We start from the raw sequence: 21,493 nt of genomic DNA, 5'->3' as shown, positions 1-21,493 counted from the left end.
GGTGTGACGTCACACTTTAGTAAATTGTCCCTGGTGTTAAAGCCATTTCCATTTCGTTGAAGTGATCGTTCAGTACACTTTTCAATATTTTAGGGGGAGAAAGGTCCACCAGGATTAATTGGCTTGAAAGGTGAAAAGGGTGATAGCGAAGTGAGTGAGACAGCGGTAAGTTTCTCATTACTGACTTTACTAGCTTCCCAATCTATGTTTTACTGCAACCATGAATTTAAGCGACTTTTTTAAAGGCAGTGAGGTTTGGAAACCAAGGACTTTCGAGACCAGTTCTTGGTTCATTTTTTTGACGTTTTAGAATTCCACCCGTATAACTTTTAGCTCCCTATTTATCTTTAAATATCAATTCGATTTGATTTGAGGGTATGATAAACCATCAATAGCTATCAGCTCAAACGTGTTCTTGTTCTTTGACTATTACAAAGCTATTCTCTATAGCGATTAAATATCAATAGCTAATCAAACTGATCAGAACGAGGGAATATTCGTTGATTATAAAGCTAATCAAAGCAATCATAAAACAATCAAAGAATCGTCGGCACTTTCCTCAGAAAAATTGAAATATTTGTAAGTATAGGAGATGGGTGAATAAAGGAATTAATAATAGTAAAAGATTGGCTGTATTTATGAATCAATAAAACCTCATAATATCATGAATGTCAATGGCTTTATACGGTTTATAAATGGATCATCGTTATTGTTGTTATCATTTTTATAATGATTAAAAGAGGCCGTCGTGTTTTCGTGGCCACAAAAATTTTCAAGCTCTGTCACTTTAAAAAGTTGACCCTTCTATACTCCTCAAATGAGTCCGTGATTAATGTAACAAGTTGCAGCCTCCTTCTAGTTATGCTTATAGTCATTCCATGTTTATCGAGTCTTGAAACCTGAGTAAATGCAATTCCTCTTCCATAGTTACTTTAAACCTAATCGTGAGATAAGGACACAAATTCGGCTATGTCACGTGCATAGGGTCTGGGCGTCTAACTACCAATACCCGTCGCGTTGCATAATTTGGCACAAACAAAAATGAAAGACCGATGCCGTGTTTTTACAAGCCGTATACGGCACTTCTACACTATTCGGATTTTTAGATCCTTACAAAATACCTACTTTACCGAGATATGCTATGCGATGTATTAGCCCTGATCTCTGCCCTCATCAGTAAAAACCAATATCTAGGCCTGCTCGAATGAATACTAAATTCCAGACGATAAAGCATCACCGCTTTAAAAGGAGGGAGAACCAAAAACAAAGGCAATTCCCTCTAGTTGTACATTTGGAAATATTGGTTTACAATGTTGGAGATTGTTGCATATCGCATTTTTGATATTCAGTTCAGAATGGGTATGCAAATGTGTTTGTGGATGGTTCTCGCCGGTGTGAATATTTTATCTGCGGAGATTGTACCCGTATATTGTCTGTTTTTTCAAAGCACACACTGCCATTCTCCCATGCGAAATGCAAAATTTCTCATGACTATATCAATGCTGAAACCGGTTGAGCTTGTTGCAGCTGAGATATATGGTCCAATAAGGCGTCTTGATTTTTCACACTTGTCCTTTTCATTAAACGCCTAAAAAACGGGAAACCCCAAAGCCTTACAAAGCTAATAATTATTTTTCTTCTTCTGGTTCCCTCTCGTTGCTGCTCCTTCACAGTACACTGTTAGAAATGCAGTCCTCGAAGACTTATGGCAAGTCAAAAACAATTGCCATCTTCCGACAATCGTCTTTCTAAGAATTGGGAAGGGAGTAAAATTACCTGATAAAATATATATGAAATGCCATAAATTGCTTGTTTCTTGAACAAAGAGCTTTTTAAAAAAAGGGCTGGGCTTAAATAGGGTTAGATTTATGGTTAGGTTCATGGTTTAGGCTGGAATTTGAAAATTCCAACAGAATCGTTATTATAAGAACTTGAATAAATCTTGTAATTAAATTTTATTGAATATGCTTTATGTTTTGAAACTTAGTACCTGGGACCCTGATGGGCCGTTTCTTACAAATTGCTGTCGAAATTTTATAAGATGGGCCTTTACCAGAGAGGATGTGCTTAATGTTGTTCTCTAAGTGGCTCAGTCATAAACACGATTCTGTTTTCAATGACTGTCTAAATGTGAGGGGCATTGCAGTGTACTTTCATAATTTCATCTGCTCAAGGTAAAAAAGGTTCCTCGTGTAAATTAAGATATTTATGAGTCAGCATCTTCAAAACGTCCTTGTTTTTGCAATAGGTTGCAGGTGTACTTTCGTACTGAAATAGATTGTCTTTTTTCTTTGACGACCGTTTGCTTTAGCCGGAATAATCGAAATTCTTAGTCACAGTGATGGGTACACGCTATTTTACACTGCTTGGTGCAGAGTTTTCTCGAGTTTTCTGTAACTGGTGCGAGGGCATTTGCGCTCTTTAGTCGTGGATTACTTCAAGTTCGGTGTGGAATGACGGCATTATTGCGATAGATTTGAGTTACAGCAGACACTTTTAGCAAATACTAAGCTGCAACTGTTGCTTCACTGGGATGCGTTTTGAGATTATGCAGAATGAAAACCTTTTTTAGGAAGCCATATCCACACTTAATACTATTTAAAGCACTTAAGAGGAATTTTGGGTGGCCAAGCAACTCAATATCAGAAGATTTCTTATACGAAAATGACAATTTCAAAGCGAGACAGAGGAATAAGGAACCCTGTTGTAATATAGATGTATTCAGATTAAAGATGAAATCAAACACTTCATAGAAATGACTATCCCCTTTGCTCAGTAAAAACTGTTTTCTCTATAAATTCAATTTGATTCAGTTATGTTATGTTATCTTATGTAAGGTTATGTTATGTTATGTTACGTTACGTTACGTTACGTTACATTATGCTATGTTCTGTTATTTTATGTTATGTTATGTTATGTTACATTACGTTATGCTATGTTAATGTCAATTTGTTAGTTTATGTTTAATCAAGCACCTGAATGCTTCTTTGAAACGTGACCAGAAAATTTTGATAAACTCTACCAGGCAAAAGGTATATTGGCCGGCTTATGGAGAGTTTCTTTATCTCTTTTAAGCAGGAATTCATGATGTATTTTTTCATGAATCATGTTTGTGTATTGCTATCCAAATCGGTCCAATTCTGTGTATCCAAATTGATTCATGTTTGTGTATTGCTATCCAAGCATCTGAATGCTTCTTTGAAACGTGACCAGAAAATTTTGATAAACTCTACCAGGCAAAAGGTATATTGGCCGGCTTATGGAAAGTTTCTTTATCTTTTTTAAGCAGGAATTCATGCTGTATTTTTTCATGATTCATGTTTGTGTATTGCTATCCAAATTGGTCCAATTCACGGCATATCAGATGTCACGCATCTCTAGATGTCTGCTGGACCGCCGAGAGGTTTTAGAGGCCCTAGGGCAAAAGCCATAGACGAGGCCCCTTGCGAGCAGAAACTTTTTGCGACCTTGCCCTTTAGAGAAGCTTGAATCCATTCATTTGTTCAAACATCTTTTACTTTTTTAAGTATAATTTTGTTACTTCTAATTAATTCATTTTCAAAAGAAATTCATTACCCCCCTAGACCTTGAGGCCCTTGGACAATTCGCTCCCATCCCCCGCCCCCTCCCTCCCGGTGGCCGTGGATGACTGGTGTCAGGTTTCGTGGCTTTGTCACGATCTTAATCGTTTAATAACTTATAATTTTGAAGATTCTTTTGTATTAACTAGCTAGTCTGTCACATATGAGTAGAATCCACTCATATGCAACATTACCATGGGAAATGGTCAAAAATTAACAATAGAACTCCGAAATAATTTGAAAAACAGTAAAGAATAAAGTTTAGCCAATCGAAGTGTAGCCAGTTAGAAGTTTAGCCAATGGGATTTAGCTGGATAACTGGCAGGCCATCCGTTGATGTCTTTGTGATGCTGGCTTTGCCTCGAGTTTATCCATCTTTTGTTTATGTATCATCCGAGCTTTTCACAAAAACATGCCCATTTCACTGAGTCTTCGCTCTTTTGGAAAAATGCCATGTCGTCATCTCAGCATTTTCTTGACTTAAACGGCATGAGATTAAAAGTAATCGTTGGTTTTTCGAGGATTTTTGTCTATTTTGTAGCCCTACAGTGTCATCAAAAGTCAATAACCAATATTGAAGGAAATCGTTTTCCGTAGTTCCCAGGCACTCAACATAGAACCTTGAGTCATCAGGCAAACTATGAGCGTTTTATTCTAAAAGTGATTTTTGCTGTACGTTTTCAATTCCAGCTTATTATAAATAGCAATGATCTTTCACAAAAAATGTATGAAATTATTGAGGTAATGTTTCACAAACTTGCCCCCGTATTTGGTACATGAGATTCAAAATTCATAAACAGCCAAGCTCCTGGAATTTTCTGTTCCAAATTTTCATTCTAGAAAGGAGGCATTCATTGATTGTATTGCATATGAAATTATTGAGGTAATGTTTCACAAACTTGCCCCCGTATTTGGTACATGAGATTCAAAATTCATAAACAGCCAAGCTCCTGGAATTTTCTGTTCCAAATTTTCATTCTAGAAAGGAGGCATTCATTGATTGTATTGCATATGAAATTATTGAGGTAATGTTTCACAAACTTGCCCCCGTATTTGGTACATGAGATTCAAAATTCATAAACAGCCAAACTCCTGGAATTTCTGTTCCAAATTTTCATTCTAGAAAGGAGGCATTCATTAATTGTATTGCATATGAAATTATTGAGGTAATGTTTCACAAACTTGCCCCCGTATTTTGTTCACGAGATTCAAAATTCATAAACAGCCAAGCTCCTGGAATTTGCGGATGAGGTCCTTTTGATTCGCTCGCACCGTTTTCTATTTTACATGGCTACGAGGCCAAATGCGATCTCCTGGCGAATTCTTGCAGTGACTTAAAAAAATCATACGTCATTGATCGACAAGGTGTGCCCGGAATGATGAAAATATTTAAAAAATCAGGTATGAAAATGGCGTCTTCAGTGGCGCCAAGGAAAGTGGTTTCCACGGTCCAAACTAAACGCATTTAGCGGTGACAAGTGACGGCTATGATACCATTAAGGTGGATTGTTTCGACAATGTTAACGCCATCCTTCTTTTCAGCGTGAGTGACCTCAGTCGCCTAATCCATCAATCTCTGTCTTCTTGTAATTAACCTTCCAACATTCTATAGCTTGCATTTGGTTATCTTTATGTAGATAACCAAACCAAGAATCGGTACCTTTTACCCCAATTTGCGACAGCTGACAGTAGAATTTTGGGTTACTTTACAGATGAATGTTATGCACTCATTTTTCGATAAGACATGTCTTGTTTTTCTCTGAACTTTTTAGAACGGTTTCGTATGTTTCGGAACAGCTTTTGCTGCAAAAATCTTTTGCAGCCTGTTTGTAATAATTTGTGAATCGATTTTCCATAATTTTTCATTCTTGTTACCAAAGCCTGCTAAGTAGACAGCACATCACCGTGTTTGCTATTTTTGATTTCCAGACTTCACAAAATAATAATCACAAAGAAAAACAAACTCTGTTGTACAAAAGTTTAACCAAACTTGTCGAACACTTAAGTATCCTAATTTCTTCATCAATCTATTAGGAATTGTTTATCAAGGCACATCCCATGTTCTAGAATTTAGAGTATGGGTACTGCCCAATCAAAAGATGATAACCCAGTGTGTTTATTCGTGAATATTTTCAAGAAAATTAGGATTTTCTCAAGAAAAAATGGAAGAAGTTTCCCTTTCTTTTTTCTACTAGAGTTTCTTGATGGAGTTTCTTTTTTCTACTGGAGTTTATTTTGTATTTCAGGGGGCGTACATGAGTATTTTGGGGGGGAGGGGGGAGAAATATCTTTCATCATCAGAAAAATATCTTTAATAGTCAGGGTTGTTTCAGTCAGGGACGATGGAGGGTGGGGTGCATGGGAACGGTTGCCTCCCTAGCCTCTTGAAATTTAGCAATATTCCGTATTTTGTTGTTGTTTTGACCCTTTATCTTGATGCCCCTTGATTGTGGATTGGTTCGTTGCCCCCCCCTCCCTATACCTTGAAGCCCTTTGCCGTCTCTGGTATCAGTTCTAAAAGCGTGTTAATTAACTTTATTCCTGTTGGGAAATATTTTGCTCAAAATTCAGAAGGGAATGAATTGGCAGGATGTCGCGAGATATACCGTTCATCAATTAATCATCCCGTTTAGAAGTCAAAGAAAATATTTTCCTCCTTCAGATGAACATTGCCCTTTCTCCCTTGTTTTTAGACACACATGTAATTGAAGCAGTAGATCGCGGCAACCGGAAATTATTACTGATAACGTAACGTGTTTTACTAAAGAAGCCCTTTCCAAGTATCGCATGGTAAAGTCCTTCGTAGCACTGCTATAAATACACACATTACAAATTGCGTGGGTTTAGCGTGCCTCCCATTGTCGCCAAACAGTATTGTTTGCAAAAGACACCCACGTTTGAAAATTCATTTGAAGTTCCACATTGAACTGGGCTAAGTACCATCTACTGGTGCATTTATTTTAACAAATAATTGCTCACTCAATATGGATTGAAACCAATGATTGAGACAGCAAGATTTTCACTTGATCCATTGAATCAATTTGTGAAAACGAGGATACCCGGACAAGAGTTCTCATTTCAAGACTGAATTTATTTTAGCCCACCTTGTACGTATGCAAACAGGAGCTGTCTAGTTTCCATACTGCTCGACCTGATGACGTAATTAGTTTACCCTTAACCTAACCCAACCCTAACCCTAACCCTAACCCTAACCCTAACCCTAACCCTAACCCTAACCCTAACCCTAACCCTAACCCTAACCCTATGCTTGAAATAATTAATCATACTAATTTATTACTATTAATCATGCTTATTTATGACTATCAGGTCAAGTAGTATGGAAACTAGACAATTCCATTCAAACAAGTTTGCAACTACGCTGGTGCCAATGGTTCATCAAATAACATCTAAATGTTGTTTTTTTAAACTTACATCTTATCTGCATTCGCAAGTAGCAATATGCCTTAGTTTTGCAAAAAGTCGCTTCATATTTGCGTCTTCAATTGATATTCTTTTTCCATTTAATCTCGTTTTTAGGCCCTTTTTCAAAACATTAGCAAAACTATTAACAATGTGTTACAAAAGTAGTCGTTTTACAAAAAAGCGAGAACGACTACAACTATAACGAAAAAACCTTAAATTTTATCCCAGGGCTGTATCAATCTTTCCAAACAGCATACCAGTTTTTTCGAAACAATAAACTTTTTAGTGGTTTTTAGGGATATTTATTTCAGAATTTCGCGTACAAGAAGAACATTTCAGACTTTGCAAACAAAAAGCGTACAGGATTGGCGTGGAGAGGTCTGGGCCTCGGTTCTGTCTCTAAAAATCCCAGAATTCATTTTTCGTTTGGTGAAAATCTCGTACACTTTTTGCAAATGTGAACTGCAACATCGATGTGGCCTATCGGGTCAATTTTGATAAAGAACTCTGTGGTTTCTAGTTTGGTTTCTTTTAATGTTAGTATCAAAGCCTTTCTTGTAGCTTTTGGCTTTCTAGAATCATTTTTTTCATAGTTACTTGTTGGTTTACTGTTCTCTGGGTATATCCATTTCAAGGCCATCTTACTGCTAGAATAACAGAATTCACATAGCAAAAGAAGAACGTTAACGTAAATCCAAAACAAAAAGTCATAAAATTGATGGCCTTACATTGTAACTGCCATTCATGGAATGTTTTCGCACTTTGAGACGAGAAATATTCAATGTGCGGCAATTAGGGCCCTAATGTCGCGAAACTAATTTGATACAAGAATTAACGATCTCAAATTGAACTCAATTAATGTGCGTTCTTCTCTCTTTGTTTGTTTCAGTATGTGTAAGGAAATTACCTCTTTCCTATTTCTTGGATACCCATTAAGTCGTGTAAAGTGAATTGTCTTCCATGTAATTGCTTTTATGCGAAGAATTCTATCTTTTGAATAAGGAATCTTGCCAGCTGCAGCGGTGTTCTCGTTCACTGTACAGGTCATTACAAAGATATTAACTGGCATGCTAAAAGGCACTTTAATCGAAAACGTGTGGATTTCGCATGTGTATTCTGACACGAGAGACAAGTGGCAGGTTGAACACCAAAACTCTCGCAAAATTCTTTTGAATTTCCTTTCTTTTTAAGCATTTTCCAAAATAGTTTGTTTGATTTTCATGTTTCATTCATAACCAGTTTACGGAAAGTTTTCGCGCCAAGTCATACAGCCCTTTTTGTGTTTTCTAATATGTTAAAGTTTTTAATTGTAAAAAAAAAATGGGTTTCAAGTTTTCCCTTTAGTCATCCAAAAAGATTTGTCGAAAGCTTTTTCTTACTCTAGTGTCTCTAATAGACGGTCCCCCCCCCCCCCCGTGTATAAATTTCAGAAGAATTTGCCCTCCCCCGTCGCTTATTAGCACTCCCATTCTATTAAATTTAACAAGTCAAGTCGTTTGATTTTCATTATTCCTTGTTTTTCATAGTTTATTGTAAAATCTCAAGCGTACAAAGGAAACCAATGATTTTTGACTTGGAAGTTAAAAGCTGCAAATTTGATTTATCTTTGTATGATTGCAATTCTCTCTAAAACTATGCAAAAAATGAAATCAAATTTTGAAAGTATATTCTAAAAGGTACTTCGATTTCAAAAAAGGATTGCTGACATGAACACCCCTTCTATTAGCACCCCCTTCTTATGAAAACTGGTCGACATGAACACCCCCTTCTATTGAAAATTGGCCGGAATGAGCACCCCCTTCTATTACCTCCCCCTTCTATTAGAGACACTAGAGAGTACCTTCTTAGTTGTTTTTTACTTAAGTTGCTTCGGGAATGGGGGCATACGTTTCGGGTAGATATATTTTTAAAACCACTTTCTAGTATATGGCCCCTCAACATCTAGACGCTGTCCTTTTATAGAGTAACATTCTTAATACTATACACTCCTCCATTTCCCTGCTCTACCTCGCCAATTTTTTACAACACGACAAACACATCTGAAGACTTACAGACGGGCCTCAACACTCTGCAAACAGGCATAATAACATGGGCATCAAAGAACTTTCCATCTTCAAAGTTAATAAGGGTAATAGCATTTGATTAGACATTTGATGCTGATAACATTATAAGCCCAACAATTGACGCTGTATTTAGAGCAATTATGTGATTTTCAATTATCGTTTTTGGGCCCATGTTTTGGAAAGGAGCCATGCACCTGGCAACTGAATGCCGTTCTCTTCAACTTCTTAAAAGGGGCGGTGCTACGTGGAATTTTTGGGGGTGTGACACCCCCAAAGAAGGAAGAATTGGCTTTTTACAAGGCAGATTCAGTTTACGTAAATTCAAACTTTGCTAACCTTGTGGTCTGCATAAATTAAGATATCGACCTGACACAAGGGTCCCCAAAGAAATTTTGCTAGCAGCGCAAATTTTTTGAACTTCTGTTTTTAGATGAAAATATTCCAATTCGTTCTTATTGAAATTGCATTTCTGCCCTAATGTTGCGGTTCCACTGTAAAACTATAAAATACGGAATATACATAGATACACTTTTTAAAGTACGTAGACCACCTGCCATTTTTTGTGTCTAAGTTATTTTCAAAAATACCATAACTAAGAAGAACCAAATACAAGAATTATCCGATATCTTTTCAAAAGTTACAAAAATCATTTCCATATAAACTCTTTTTACACAGAGACCATAAAGTTTAGGCTCCAAAACCATACCCTGTCATCAAAGATATTTCTTTGATATGGCATTCTCAAATTTAATAGTACCTCAGCCTCAGTTTGTTTTTTTCTGGCCAATTTTGAGGCCCCTGTTCTTATATGAATATCGTTGCAAGGAAGACTGTATTAAATTGCATATTAATTGATAATCTCATACCATCGAAACTTCACCCAACAGCTCTGCACGCATAAAGACATACGACACTTTCATAGTTTCGTATATAAAAAGGTCGATAATTTCCTGGCCCTCAAATACCATATAGACCTACATCAGAGAACATATGTTATAGCAATGGTACAGGGCTGCCGAGAGGGGGGCAAATTGCCCAAGGGCCTCGAGGTCTAGGGGGCCTCATAAAGTAATGAATTCCATGCTTAAAAATGTGATTAATCAGATGTAGTAACGATTGCAGGAAACCTGAAATGCAATTGCATCGCATGTATAGACCAACTTAGATTTTGCGATGCCATGAAAAAGGTGGTGCAAAATCGCAATAAATACAAGTTGGTGCAAAAGTTGGTGCAAAATCGCAATAAATACAATGTCGGCCTATGTCACCGAAAGAAATATAGAACAGCCTCTATCCACCATAAATTTTTTGCTGGTTTGCCCCACCCAAGGGATTGGAACTAGCTAAAAATAGAATTCCATCACGGCGAGAACTCAAAAATGGTCTATTAATCCCCCCCCCCCCAACCTCCCTCTCCTTTGGGTATCACCTCTCAGAAAAGGGTCTGCCCTGAGCAGCAGCGGGACTGTGGGGCCAAAAACACCAGGGGGCCCTTGTCCTTTACAATTCCTGTCTTTTTTCTTAGATGTGGAGCCCCTTTTGGCTACCATAAGCGCGGGGCCTGGGGCCATGGCCCCCTGAACCCCTCTTTAAACCGCCACTGGCCTTGAGAAAACACGTTCATCTTGCCTTCTAAACTTTTAAACCCTCTAGTGAAATTCAGTCGCAAAGGCTCTGCTTCAGCTCAAATTTAGATACAGACATCCATGCCAATGTTTATGTTTCGACATCCGTTGGCGTCATTGATTTTTCAACTGCAAGAATTTCAGAACCCATCTTATAAGTAACTTTAGCACAGTAGAATTGAAAAATGACACGTTTTCAGCCATTGCCAAATCATTCCTTGTTCACACCTATACATCGAATCCTAATTGACAAGCAGAGCGATTAGGGACAATTGTTTAACTTGAGACTTTGCAACTATGGCCAGGATTGGTTTGTTAAAAGGTGCAAACTCCCACGTCTCTTGTTTGAATCACATTTCCTGTTAACAAGATTTTACTAATGGCACCTTCTAAACTGGGAACTATTTGTTCACATGTCAATCGAGGAAGTTTATAGTTTGGTTATATCATCAAACGTTCCTTGTTTAACAGCTAACTTAATACTATTATTCAATTTTTCGCAATTTCCTTTTCTTGGCTACTCAAAGTCAAATGTTGTGTTTTGAAACGTTGTTAAATTGCACCATTAGTCATTTAATAATATGGGAGGGACCTAAACATCCGCACTTATTATGCGAACAAGAGAAGCATTTCCTTTAACGAGGTTGCGCTGGATACTTGGAATCCTCCTTCTACTGTCCCATTCTCTGGTGGGGCTCTCACTCATCTGTGCGATATCATCAAAAATCTTTCGTCAATGACACATTGAGGTGACTCTGTCTAATAATCCCTGCCCAGAACTTTCAACAAGCGTGAAGTAGGCGGAAAGATTATTCTTATTGTGATGTTTTCCTTTCACGGCGTTTACAGATTTTTCGAAATAGTCCTGCGGGTTAACTTGCAACATTTTTTGAAGTGCGGTGAATGATACAACGACTGCAGTTTTTCCAGCGCAGCTCTGCGGCAATTGTAACCGGTGTTTCAGCTGCAAGCAATAAATATTTATCATCGAGCCGTGATAGTAGCAAAGGTCATGTCAGGAGGCAAGCGTCAAAGTGCATCACACAAGTTTTTGAAAACTGCCTTCACCTGAGTTGATTAGTAAAGAATTCCCTTCAAGGTGAGTATTTCATTTCCAGATATTCACGTTTTCAGATAATTAATATGTTTCTAATTTTTCACTATAAATATGGGTATCGGTCGTGTATTTTTCCCAGAGTTTTAACGATATGGATAGATAGGTCCTTTAATAAGTATTAAACAGATGCTATAAATCAAATTCGAAGTTGATTTGACAATATTCCAGGCAGATATTGCTCAGTTATGCTTCTTATATATTGCAGTTCTGTAAATACCCGGATCTAAACCTTTGGTATAGGATTAGGAATCTTAGGATCAGGTTGCCCTCTTAAAAATTTTGTAATTTTGTAATCCTGGCTTTGAGGAGATCCCTACTATATTTGGCCGCTGTGTCACCCGACCATATCTTTTTTCGCTTTGCAAATGTATCAATTTTGCCCCGACACAGAATGTTCACTTAAAAGTCCAAAACACAGAATGCTGACTTACGAAGCGACCTCGCAAATAAATGAAACACCACTAAAAGGCCCAATATTGACTTACATTTAAAATTGCAGCGGCATCAGCACAGTGTTCCTTTATACAGTAAACTTTTCCTGAGAAGTGCAGTCTTTATAGAGCCCCTTTTGCTAAACAAACCTACATTTAAAATATCCCAATCCAACAATCTCAGTGTTGAGTTTCCTGCAAATGCATTTCCTAGCATAGCATATCTAGGAGTTGTTGACAAATGAGACAAATATATACATTTTTGCAAGTCAACCTGTCTGGCTATTAACAAACATTGCTGCAAACATGAATTTCCCAGCAGACTCGCTATTATTTTTGTAAAATAAATCTCCGTATCTCAAAGTGGTGTGTTTACAGTATGCAACCCCGATTTGGGCTTCTAATGTGATTTTCAACGCATTTACTTAGCAGCAAAGTGTAAATTAACTTTGCACTTACCAAATCTAATGACAGTGTAGGGATATAAGACTTATTCTGTTTTTGCCTATTAAAATTTGTTTTCTTTAAAACAAAAAATGTGTTGTATTTCAGAATGCGCTAAAACTCAGTGTCCAAATGCTTCCTAAAGATCTCGTAAGAAAGGATTGTCCTTTGTCCTTTGTCTTCCTGTCATGTGCAGCCACCATTAGGCTGGCTGCCCCGCCTTTAATCGTTTTTTCTTTTGTTTTTGCTGTCAATATTTTTGATAGAAAATACAACACCGAGATGATAAATGCATTTGCCTATTGTTTGCTTGGGCATTAAGGTCAGGCTCTGGAAGCCAAGACTTAATTTTGTTAATAGCCGAATTGCTCTAATTCATTCTTTCATAGGCTACTAAAGCGAGGAAAGGAGAGGACATAGGTTAGAGGCGAACTAGACTTGTGTCATAGGACGTTCCGAATTGACTTCATCAGATCAGCTGTATCGTTGATAAGATGATTCCGCCTCCTTTAGCAAAACAAATAGGATGAGACAATTATAAGACATATCAATTCAATAAATCTTAATGCTTTAATCGTAGGGTTAATACATCTTATCATTTGTGGAATATTGGATCTTCAGTATTCAGGCTGGGCAACGATAAACTGCGCAGCGGAAGAATTGGAAGAGAAAGTTGACTGAGCATCGGACACATTTTGTTAGAGGCTCTGGTTTTGATCTACGATCCTTGAATTTCTCGGCATAATCTTTAGATGAAACAGCTGCAATTCTGCAACGGAAATTAGTACAGAATATCGATACACTTATACGAAGCAAGTTACAGAATGGATTGCACAAGAAGTACGGTATTTCCTTATGATACGAACGAAGGAGTTTACAGTGATCTGTCTTCAAAGTACTCGTCAAATGCAGGCAGTTATTATCGCAGTATTCCGTACAACCATACGAAGGGATACAGTTCTCCGGTTACATTTGGAAAAGCAACGCTAACAAACGAACAGCCCCACGATCTGTCTGAAGGAAATTTTTCATTTGGACACGGTGAATCTACTTCTGAAGAGAAGTGTCACTACTCTGGGGAACATTATCTACATGCAAACAATAACACCGACTTTACCGGCCACAACGGACATGGTTACTTGAGAATATCGACGCAAGACTCAAGGTTCATCCAGCAATCTGGAGATATGTACCAACAAACTGGAGGCATTGATTCTTTTGGTTCAATGATGAATGGAAGTATTGAGCATTTTCCTCATTCGATTCGTTCATCTACTGCACCCATGTACCCACCAGACATCAAATTCAACCCAGAGACAATAGCAAACCAACTCGCTCATGATTTTGGGAAATTTGGCCCTTATGGACATGCTTCGTCTTTTCATTCACATAGATTCGGTCCTTCAAATGGCTACAATTCTAACAGCTATTATGCATCGTCAGATTCTACGATAACAAACACACATAGTACAGTGAACAACATAAATACTTCGTTGCCAACGGGGTTGCAACATAGTTCTTCTCTTGGAATTTCGTCAAAGTTACAAGGCAATGTACTCTCTAGAAACTCAATTACACCAACTGGAACACTGTCAAAGGATTCAGACGTGGAACAAGTCGACGAGACGCATAAATGCAAGAACACGATTGAAGGAACAAAGACTTCTGTCCGAAGGTTCAAGAAATGGTATCGTGAAAAGTATGGGAAAAATATCGATATGAATACCATAAACAAGTTTACTGCCCCAGAGCTTCTGAAAGATTTCTTCACTGAAATTAGGGATACACGGCCAGGACGAGTTGGTAATGATTATGAGCCTGTGACGCTTACGACATATCGTAACGGACTGAGGCGATATTTTTTGTACCGAAAAGTACCGCCTGCACCAGACAACTTCGATCTAACGGACAAAACCTTCGATATCGTCAACAGACGGCTCATGACTAAGCGAGATGATCTAAAACGAAAAGGTAAAGGTAACCATCCCAATGCAATAGAGAGCATAACACCAGAGCAACTTGACAAAATGTGGGCTTCTGGAGCCATCGGAATTCACGCACCTAGGCCACTGCTTCGACTTCAGTGGTGGCTAAATACGGTTTTCCATGGGATCAGAGGGAGAATGGCACATCACGACCTTTCCATAGAGGATTTCAGATTGACAAGGAGTCCCGATGGAAAGCTGTGCGTGGAGTACATAAAAGGGATCGATCGGTTAAACAGTCCAAAAACAGAGGCATCAAGAGGCAAGAGACGTGGCAAAGGAAGGATTTTTGAGACTGATGGCAGCGAACGAGATCCAGTAAGAGCATTTGAGACTTACAAGGCACACCGCCCACCTTCCATTGGCTCATTTTATCTGACACCCAAGCAGAATCCGAAAGGAAACATTTGGTTCAACAAGGTTCCAATGGGCAAGAATTCTATCGGAAGAATAATGAGAGAAATCAAAGCAATTGCTGGAATAAACTGATTTTATTGACCAATATCGATTCTATTTCGATTCATCTATTTACAATTGAACTATCTTACATTTATGAACATTGGTCGAATCTTGTTTATTCGACTTCTTATCTAGTTTAGTCATAGATTAGATTTGTTAAGAAGTGTGCTTCACTTTTGAATAAATTTAGCATTAATTTGAATCTTAGCATTTAGCATTTGTTTTGAATTTAAACTCAACGTAATCACAGTCACTTTATTCATAAACATGTATCGAAGAAATGAAAATTATGTAAGCTGTATATTCCAAATAACTGGATAAGGTGCTCGATTTGATGAAGGATCTGTTTCTAAAATCATCGACTCATTTATTGAAAAATATAGATAAAATAAATGAAGACTATAGTTGAAAAACCATATAATACAATGCATAATCGGTTTCCCTAGAACACAATCTTTGGGAGAGATACTCCAAAGTTGTTAATGTTGTTAAACGTTACTTGGATGTTGTTAAGAATCATACCCAGCAAGAAAGATGTTCTACTTTTTGCAATCCGATAGCATCAGTGTGGTCTTTTCATCCACGCAAGTTGCATACTCGTTGAGGTCTTTAATAATAGGACCAAGTAACTCTGTTTGTTTGTTTTTAAGCAAGCAAATCATTGTACAAATTGTTTGTAGATACATGAATTTTATCAATTATCATGATTCGAGGCTCTTTGTAAAAACTCTTCTTATAAAACAACTTTTTGAATGAATGGCTAAAGCCAGCACGTATATGACCACAGTCCTCAAGTATACCAAAGCACAATAAATTATATCATCTGAAGCCATCAAGTAAGACATTTTGCACTTCAATTCAGCAATAGTCAACGGACCAAAGTTCAATGGCTGGGGTCTGTTAAACTGAACTGATACACGCTTTTTTATCAGGAACCTAGCGTGTTGCCTAGTTCTTCAAGTTCCTTATTTTTGGACCTGTTTTGATAAATTCAAAGTACTAGAGGTTCTTTAAAAGTTTCTTAATTCAACTGGACATTTGATTCCATGGAAATTGAATATAGTAAATTAAAAGTCTCTATAGATGTCGCTAGATTCTTAACTGTAGCTAAAAAACAAGATGAAAACAGAAAGAAGACTAGAAAGACATTTGGTATATGCAAAAGTGGAAATTCACTCAACATAGAAAATAAAACACTGAAACACTCAATAGCTATCTTCGTAACACACAATCTGTGGGAATTTAAATTCCAAATGTATTAAACCGGCTTTCCACTTCATGATTGTTTGCAATTATAGAAATATTAAAAATTAACAAGTTCCTTAAGAATTTTTTCAATAGTACTAACGGTTCTCTGATTTTTTTTCTTTCTTCTACATCTAGGTTCCTTTCCGTATTAACACTCGTGTTAAGCGTGAGGACCAAAATAAGAAACTTAGCTTGAAAATTCATAAAGCTGTCTCGTTTAGGGTGATTGCTGCATGATTTCGTTAAAAGTTTTTCATTTTCAGCCTAGCTAATTTCTAGACGGAATTTCGTTATTTTTTACTATAAATGATGATCTTGAGTGGAGTATCCCTTATTTCTCATACCACATTTATAAAAGTTTTTCATTTTCAGCCTAGCTAATTTCTAGACGGAATTTCGATATTTTTTTACTATAAATGATGATCTTGAGTGGAGTATCCCTTATTTCTCATACCACATTTATAAAAGTTTTTCATTTTCAGCCTAGCTAATTTCTAGACGGAATTTCGATATTTTTTTACTATAAATGGCGATCTTGAGTGGAGTACCCCTTATTTCTCATACCACATTTATCGAAGTATGAAAATGCTGAAAACCATCATAATATAATTTATTTATGACTAAGCTGATAAAAAAGATTGACAGGAAAAGGCAACTGGTCATCACATCCTTAATTGATAATACTTGGGCGGGAAAAACGAAATCGGCATGCCACTGGTGAATGTTTTAAATTTTCGGTAAATTGAAGAGATTTTAGGGTCGTTTGATGTGGTCGATAAAAAATTTAATTTGGTTTGCTCTGATGTAAAAGTCTGTTGTGTAAATAAATGCGTTTCCAAAACTGACATGAATGTCATCGAGAGAGGTGTCGGGTTTTTGCTCTCCCTACTTTAAGCGTTTTTGGTTGCTAACCGGTTGTGTCAGGAGCTTTTTTATACCTACTTTAAGCATTAAACGAAAACTAAACTAATTCTTTAAAAAAACAAGCAGGTAAAAGACTTTAGAGACCTTCTCCAAAAAATTAGGGAACTCCAGAAGAGAATGGAGGTCAAATAAGAAGTGAATTATCAAACAGGGTCGTCGGAATGTCTTGACAACTGTTTAGACAAGGTACTGCTGACTCTTCAGTCATATTTTCGCTTTTTCTGCCAAATCATTGGCGGTAAGAATTGCGTTAGCAATACGTTTACACATGGAACTAGGCAATTTACAAGACAATTTACAAGACGATACAACAAGAGGTGTGATCAAGCGCATCTCTCCTGCAGCCAACAATAAAACGACAAAAACAGTGACTAACGATAACAAAAAAATAAAAGAAAGACTAATTAGAGAAATCAAAAGGGGGTGTTTTATACGGCCATTTTCTCACTGTATCATCAAACGCAGGGATGTGGAAGGGTGAGGCTTGGAGCTGAAGTGCTCCAATAAATGGCGAAACAGTGGATGTGTCTGTACTCTCTCAACTCCATTATCTATTGAATTTTGTCCTAGTCAAGCAAAAGTTACCATTTTGAAAACGGTATAAGGGGATGCGAGCGATATCATTTGTGCATATAGTTGCTCTTGATAACACAAACAAACTACGTATTGCCCCTTCCAATAAGGGCAGCACCATTTGACTAAAAGCATGAAAATTGCAAATCCAGCTTACTCTAGCCAAAGGCTGTTCCATCATCTTGAAGAGTTTATAAAGGTGAAAAATTTTAAAAAGAAGAATATTTTGTAGGCGGAAGCTTTGATTTGCGAGCTTTGAAAATATTTGACTTTATTACACCTTTTAGCGCAATCTTTTTAACACTTATATGGGCAAATAAACTCTCTTGAGCTAATCGTTCAGTCTTTATCTTTTTGCAATTTATCTGATAGATGGCCCTTCCCAAAATATTTAATTTACCTAATTACATCCTGGCTTAAATTATTATAATTGTTTGTTTCTTTTTTTGCGAATCAATGTTTGATGTTTATCTCTCCAAGTAATTAAAAGCCAAGTGATGAGATGGTTGTTTTGTTTTTTTATTCAAATTGACTGGATTGCATTTTCTTTGAAAAAATATTTGGTTGCTGTCTTTTTGTTTAACTTTATATTGGAACTTCAACCTGAAGCCTTTTCGGATAATTGTGACAGTAGGTCATCGTTCTTGTTTTAGATCCCCTAAGGACAGAACCAGACAACCCCCTACCCCCATTTATTTCTTCGAGATTATCGAAAAAATCTCCTTTTTCCAACCCCCGTTTCTATAGGTGAAAATTTTCGACTAGAAATTGAATTCAAAATTTCCTTACATTCGCTTCTAACCTAATTTGCTTCAGAAAAGGTTGTCCTCCCCTTTAATGGAAATTTTCCTATTGATTAAATCTTTACTTTAATATGACCCCTCTTATCTTTTAGCATCTCTGGCCCCAACCTTAGACAAGTCACAAGTAAAGGGGGTGGCAATCCTTTCTAGCGGGCTTTTGTGGGTGGCCCCTATCATGGCTCTTAATGGTGGTTTATATCCATTACGGACCTTGTATGATCTACAAAGTCTTACTCATAATAGAAATTTAAATTTATAGTTCCCTAAAATTTAACCTGATAATATTAGCACATTGTCCGCTCCAAATAGCATAGAACGAGTAGCAAAGCTTGGCTGTAAACCATCTACACTACAAAACTGCCTACTATTAATATGTCAAAATGTGTCATACTGATTCTAAAATTTTGGTATTGCGTTCGCGCTTAGCAGCACTGTTTTCAGTTCTTGTTCCTGGATCCTTCTAATCCCAGTCCTTTTGCTTACCTGTTTAACACAGGAAGATGGTAGCGCTATCCAAATTCCAAAACCTAACAAAATGCCACCAGTGAGGTAAAGCAACAAAAATGCTCTCGGCAGACGTTCCTCCCCTTAAATATCCTCAAATAATTGACGCTCAGTCGTTGCTGTTTTGCAACTTTACCGATAAATTTACACGGACAGTTTTACATTTTGGGTAGATATTCATGATGAAAAGACATCGATTTCATGTCTTCTTAAAATTGCGAATTTTGATTCTACAACGGCAGCGCTAAAGAATCCAGTGGCCTAGAACCACATGACCTAGTCCCATTTGCAATTTGCAAGCCGGTTCATTGGTAACGTGGTCAATTTGTAACTTGGCTCATTCTTCGCCATCATTGCCATTACACTTATGAAAAATTGTAATTTCATGTCTCGTTAAGCAATCAGAAAAATAATGTTTTGCCTCTAATTAATCAGGAATCTAAACAGCTAAATATAGCATCACCCATCCTTGTATATCTTTGCAATTAATTTCTTGCAAACTGTGACGAATGACGATATCGATTAAGTTTTTCTTTCAAGGTTTTCTGCTTGCACGTTCTTGAATTTGTTTTCGATTCCTTTCAGAACAGAGACCAAGGTCCTGCCCCTTCGAAACCTTTCTTTGAATCAAAAGCAATTACGCACCCACATGCGATCAATTTCCTTAATGATTTGTCTGATAATGAAGCATGCCAAAAGAATTTAGATTGCTATTTCAAATTGAAAGAATTCAAGTTTGCGGTGTACATCACTGCAATTTTCTTTGGTTTTCTCCATAGATTTTTTTTAAATTGCTTGTAATTATTTTGTTTGCTCCGGCATTAACCTTCGGCATTTTCGATGCATTTTTGTACACAACTCAAAAACAAGAATGTATGACGTGCACTTTAATGAAAATTTGCTGAAGAATTACAGTGATGATTGTATCATGCAACAAAAGGCACCTCTTCCCGCAAAAAGTTTCCCTGTGGCAATCTTCCGTGTTTCTTTTCAAATTTCAAGCAATTTCACTTCTCCTTCTCCTGTTATCCTAACTTTTCCTCTTAGTTTTAGTTTATTTGCCAATTTACCGAAAATTTCCCTGTTTTTGTTTTCGAAATTTTCTTCCCAAATTTTGTTTTCATCTGGCATCGTTCTTTCACATCTCATATCTTCTGAATTAGTTGAACCTAAGATATACACCTGGAGTAAATCTAAGTTTCAAAGGCAAAGAGCAACATTGGCCCAATGGTACCTGGGTCTTTAGATCGGGTTTTTTATTTCGTTTATTTCTGAGATGATGTCTAACAAGGAACATAATTTCATTACTTTTCTATTGTAGGGATTATCCAAAGTTGCAATGAAAACATTAGTGGAAAGAGTTGCGCTGCTGGAAGCATCATTGTTACGCTGTAAGTTGCACATTTTATTTAAAAGAAATATAATTTAGATTATTTCAATTTCTTAAGTTGGAATAGCTATGTTTCATTTCACAATTTAATACATTAGCAAATCATGGTAAAAGGCAAAATTCAAATTAGAATTACTTCCGCAATTTTTTTGCGCTATCCATCAGGGGACAGCAAGGGTAGTGGTCCCCTTGTTCTCGCGAAATTGAGTATTTATTTTCGTGTTCCTATTTCTTTGCCCTTTTCTTGGCGCTTTGCCCCCGTTGCCCTCTTTGAGTGCAGGCTTTCCTGCTTATAGCGGGTTTGTTAGTCTTTTGTACGGGGGGAGGCACATTGTGTACCGGGGCACGTTTTTTCTGTTTGTAAGCACATTTACGTCATTTTTCGTTCTAAAGCATTGATTTAGGGCCAATACATCATTTACAATTTTTTTTGCAAACAGCACATCTACTGCACAAGTAAAACTGAGAGTAAAACAGTACTAGGAAACAATACCTTTAATAATTTTCGACACTCTTAGGACAAAAATCACAATTTAGATCAAACCTTCTAGAAAAAAATATCAAAATCAAAGTATCTTCAAAAATGGCATTTTGTGATTTCTATTTTAGCTATGATGTCATAAATTTGATTATGTCACTGTAAAAATTTAGGGTTAGAGAAGAAAGCAAATGACCAGAATACCACATATTTCCTGTTACTTTTCTTTGGACAAGCTCTGGCTAGCATCGACGCACCGATGGCTATAAATTTTGCAAAAATGATTTTTACTCAATGAAGAGCGGACAAGTTGGCAGATTTCATTCTTCTGAAATTAGTGAATCATACACGAATTAGCAACCACGGAGTCTGCGGCACTTTTACGAGTGCCACACGATAGTTGGTAGTGTTTTAAAAAATTTGCGATTATTTTCTGTGTACTAAT

At 37.0% G+C, this 21,493-nt stretch overlaps 2 protein-coding genes across 2 annotated transcripts in view; both read left to right on the top strand.

Annotated features, from left to right (window-relative positions):
- The window catches only part of LOC135694205 (uncharacterized), a 56,444-nt gene that overhangs the window by 33,409 nt on the left and 1,542 nt on the right, over positions 1–21,493 (top strand). The window contains exons 11-12 of the mRNA XM_065212903.2: positions 94–165; positions 20,502–20,571. Of these exons, the coding sequence (XP_065068975.2) occupies positions 94–165; positions 20,502–20,571 (142 nt within the window). The remainder of the gene's footprint in view (positions 1–93; positions 166–20,501; positions 20,572–21,493) is intronic.
- Positions 8,450–20,495, top strand: LOC135694204 (uncharacterized). The gene is made up of 2 exons (XM_065212902.2): positions 8,450–11,791; positions 13,265–20,495. The coding sequence occupies exon 2, from the start codon at positions 13,509–13,511 to the stop codon at positions 15,156–15,158; it is 1,650 nt and encodes a 549-aa protein (XP_065068974.2). The 5' UTR covers positions 8,450–11,791; positions 13,265–13,508; the 3' UTR covers positions 15,159–20,495.

The sequence above is a fragment of the Rhopilema esculentum genome, chromosome 11 (genome assembly GCF_057945365.1).
Source record: "Rhopilema esculentum isolate cy_ngs chromosome 11, ASM5794536v1, whole genome shotgun sequence".
Taxonomy (NCBI): domain Eukaryota; kingdom Metazoa; phylum Cnidaria; class Scyphozoa; order Rhizostomeae; family Rhizostomatidae; genus Rhopilema; species Rhopilema esculentum.
This window is presented reverse-complemented; position numbering and strand designations above follow the sequence as displayed.

Excerpts from the sequence above, each read along its gene's own strand:
- LOC135694204 (XM_065212902.2), top strand. The coding sequence starts at position 13,509 with ATGGATTGCACAAGAAGTACGGTATTTCCTTATGATACGAACGAAGGA.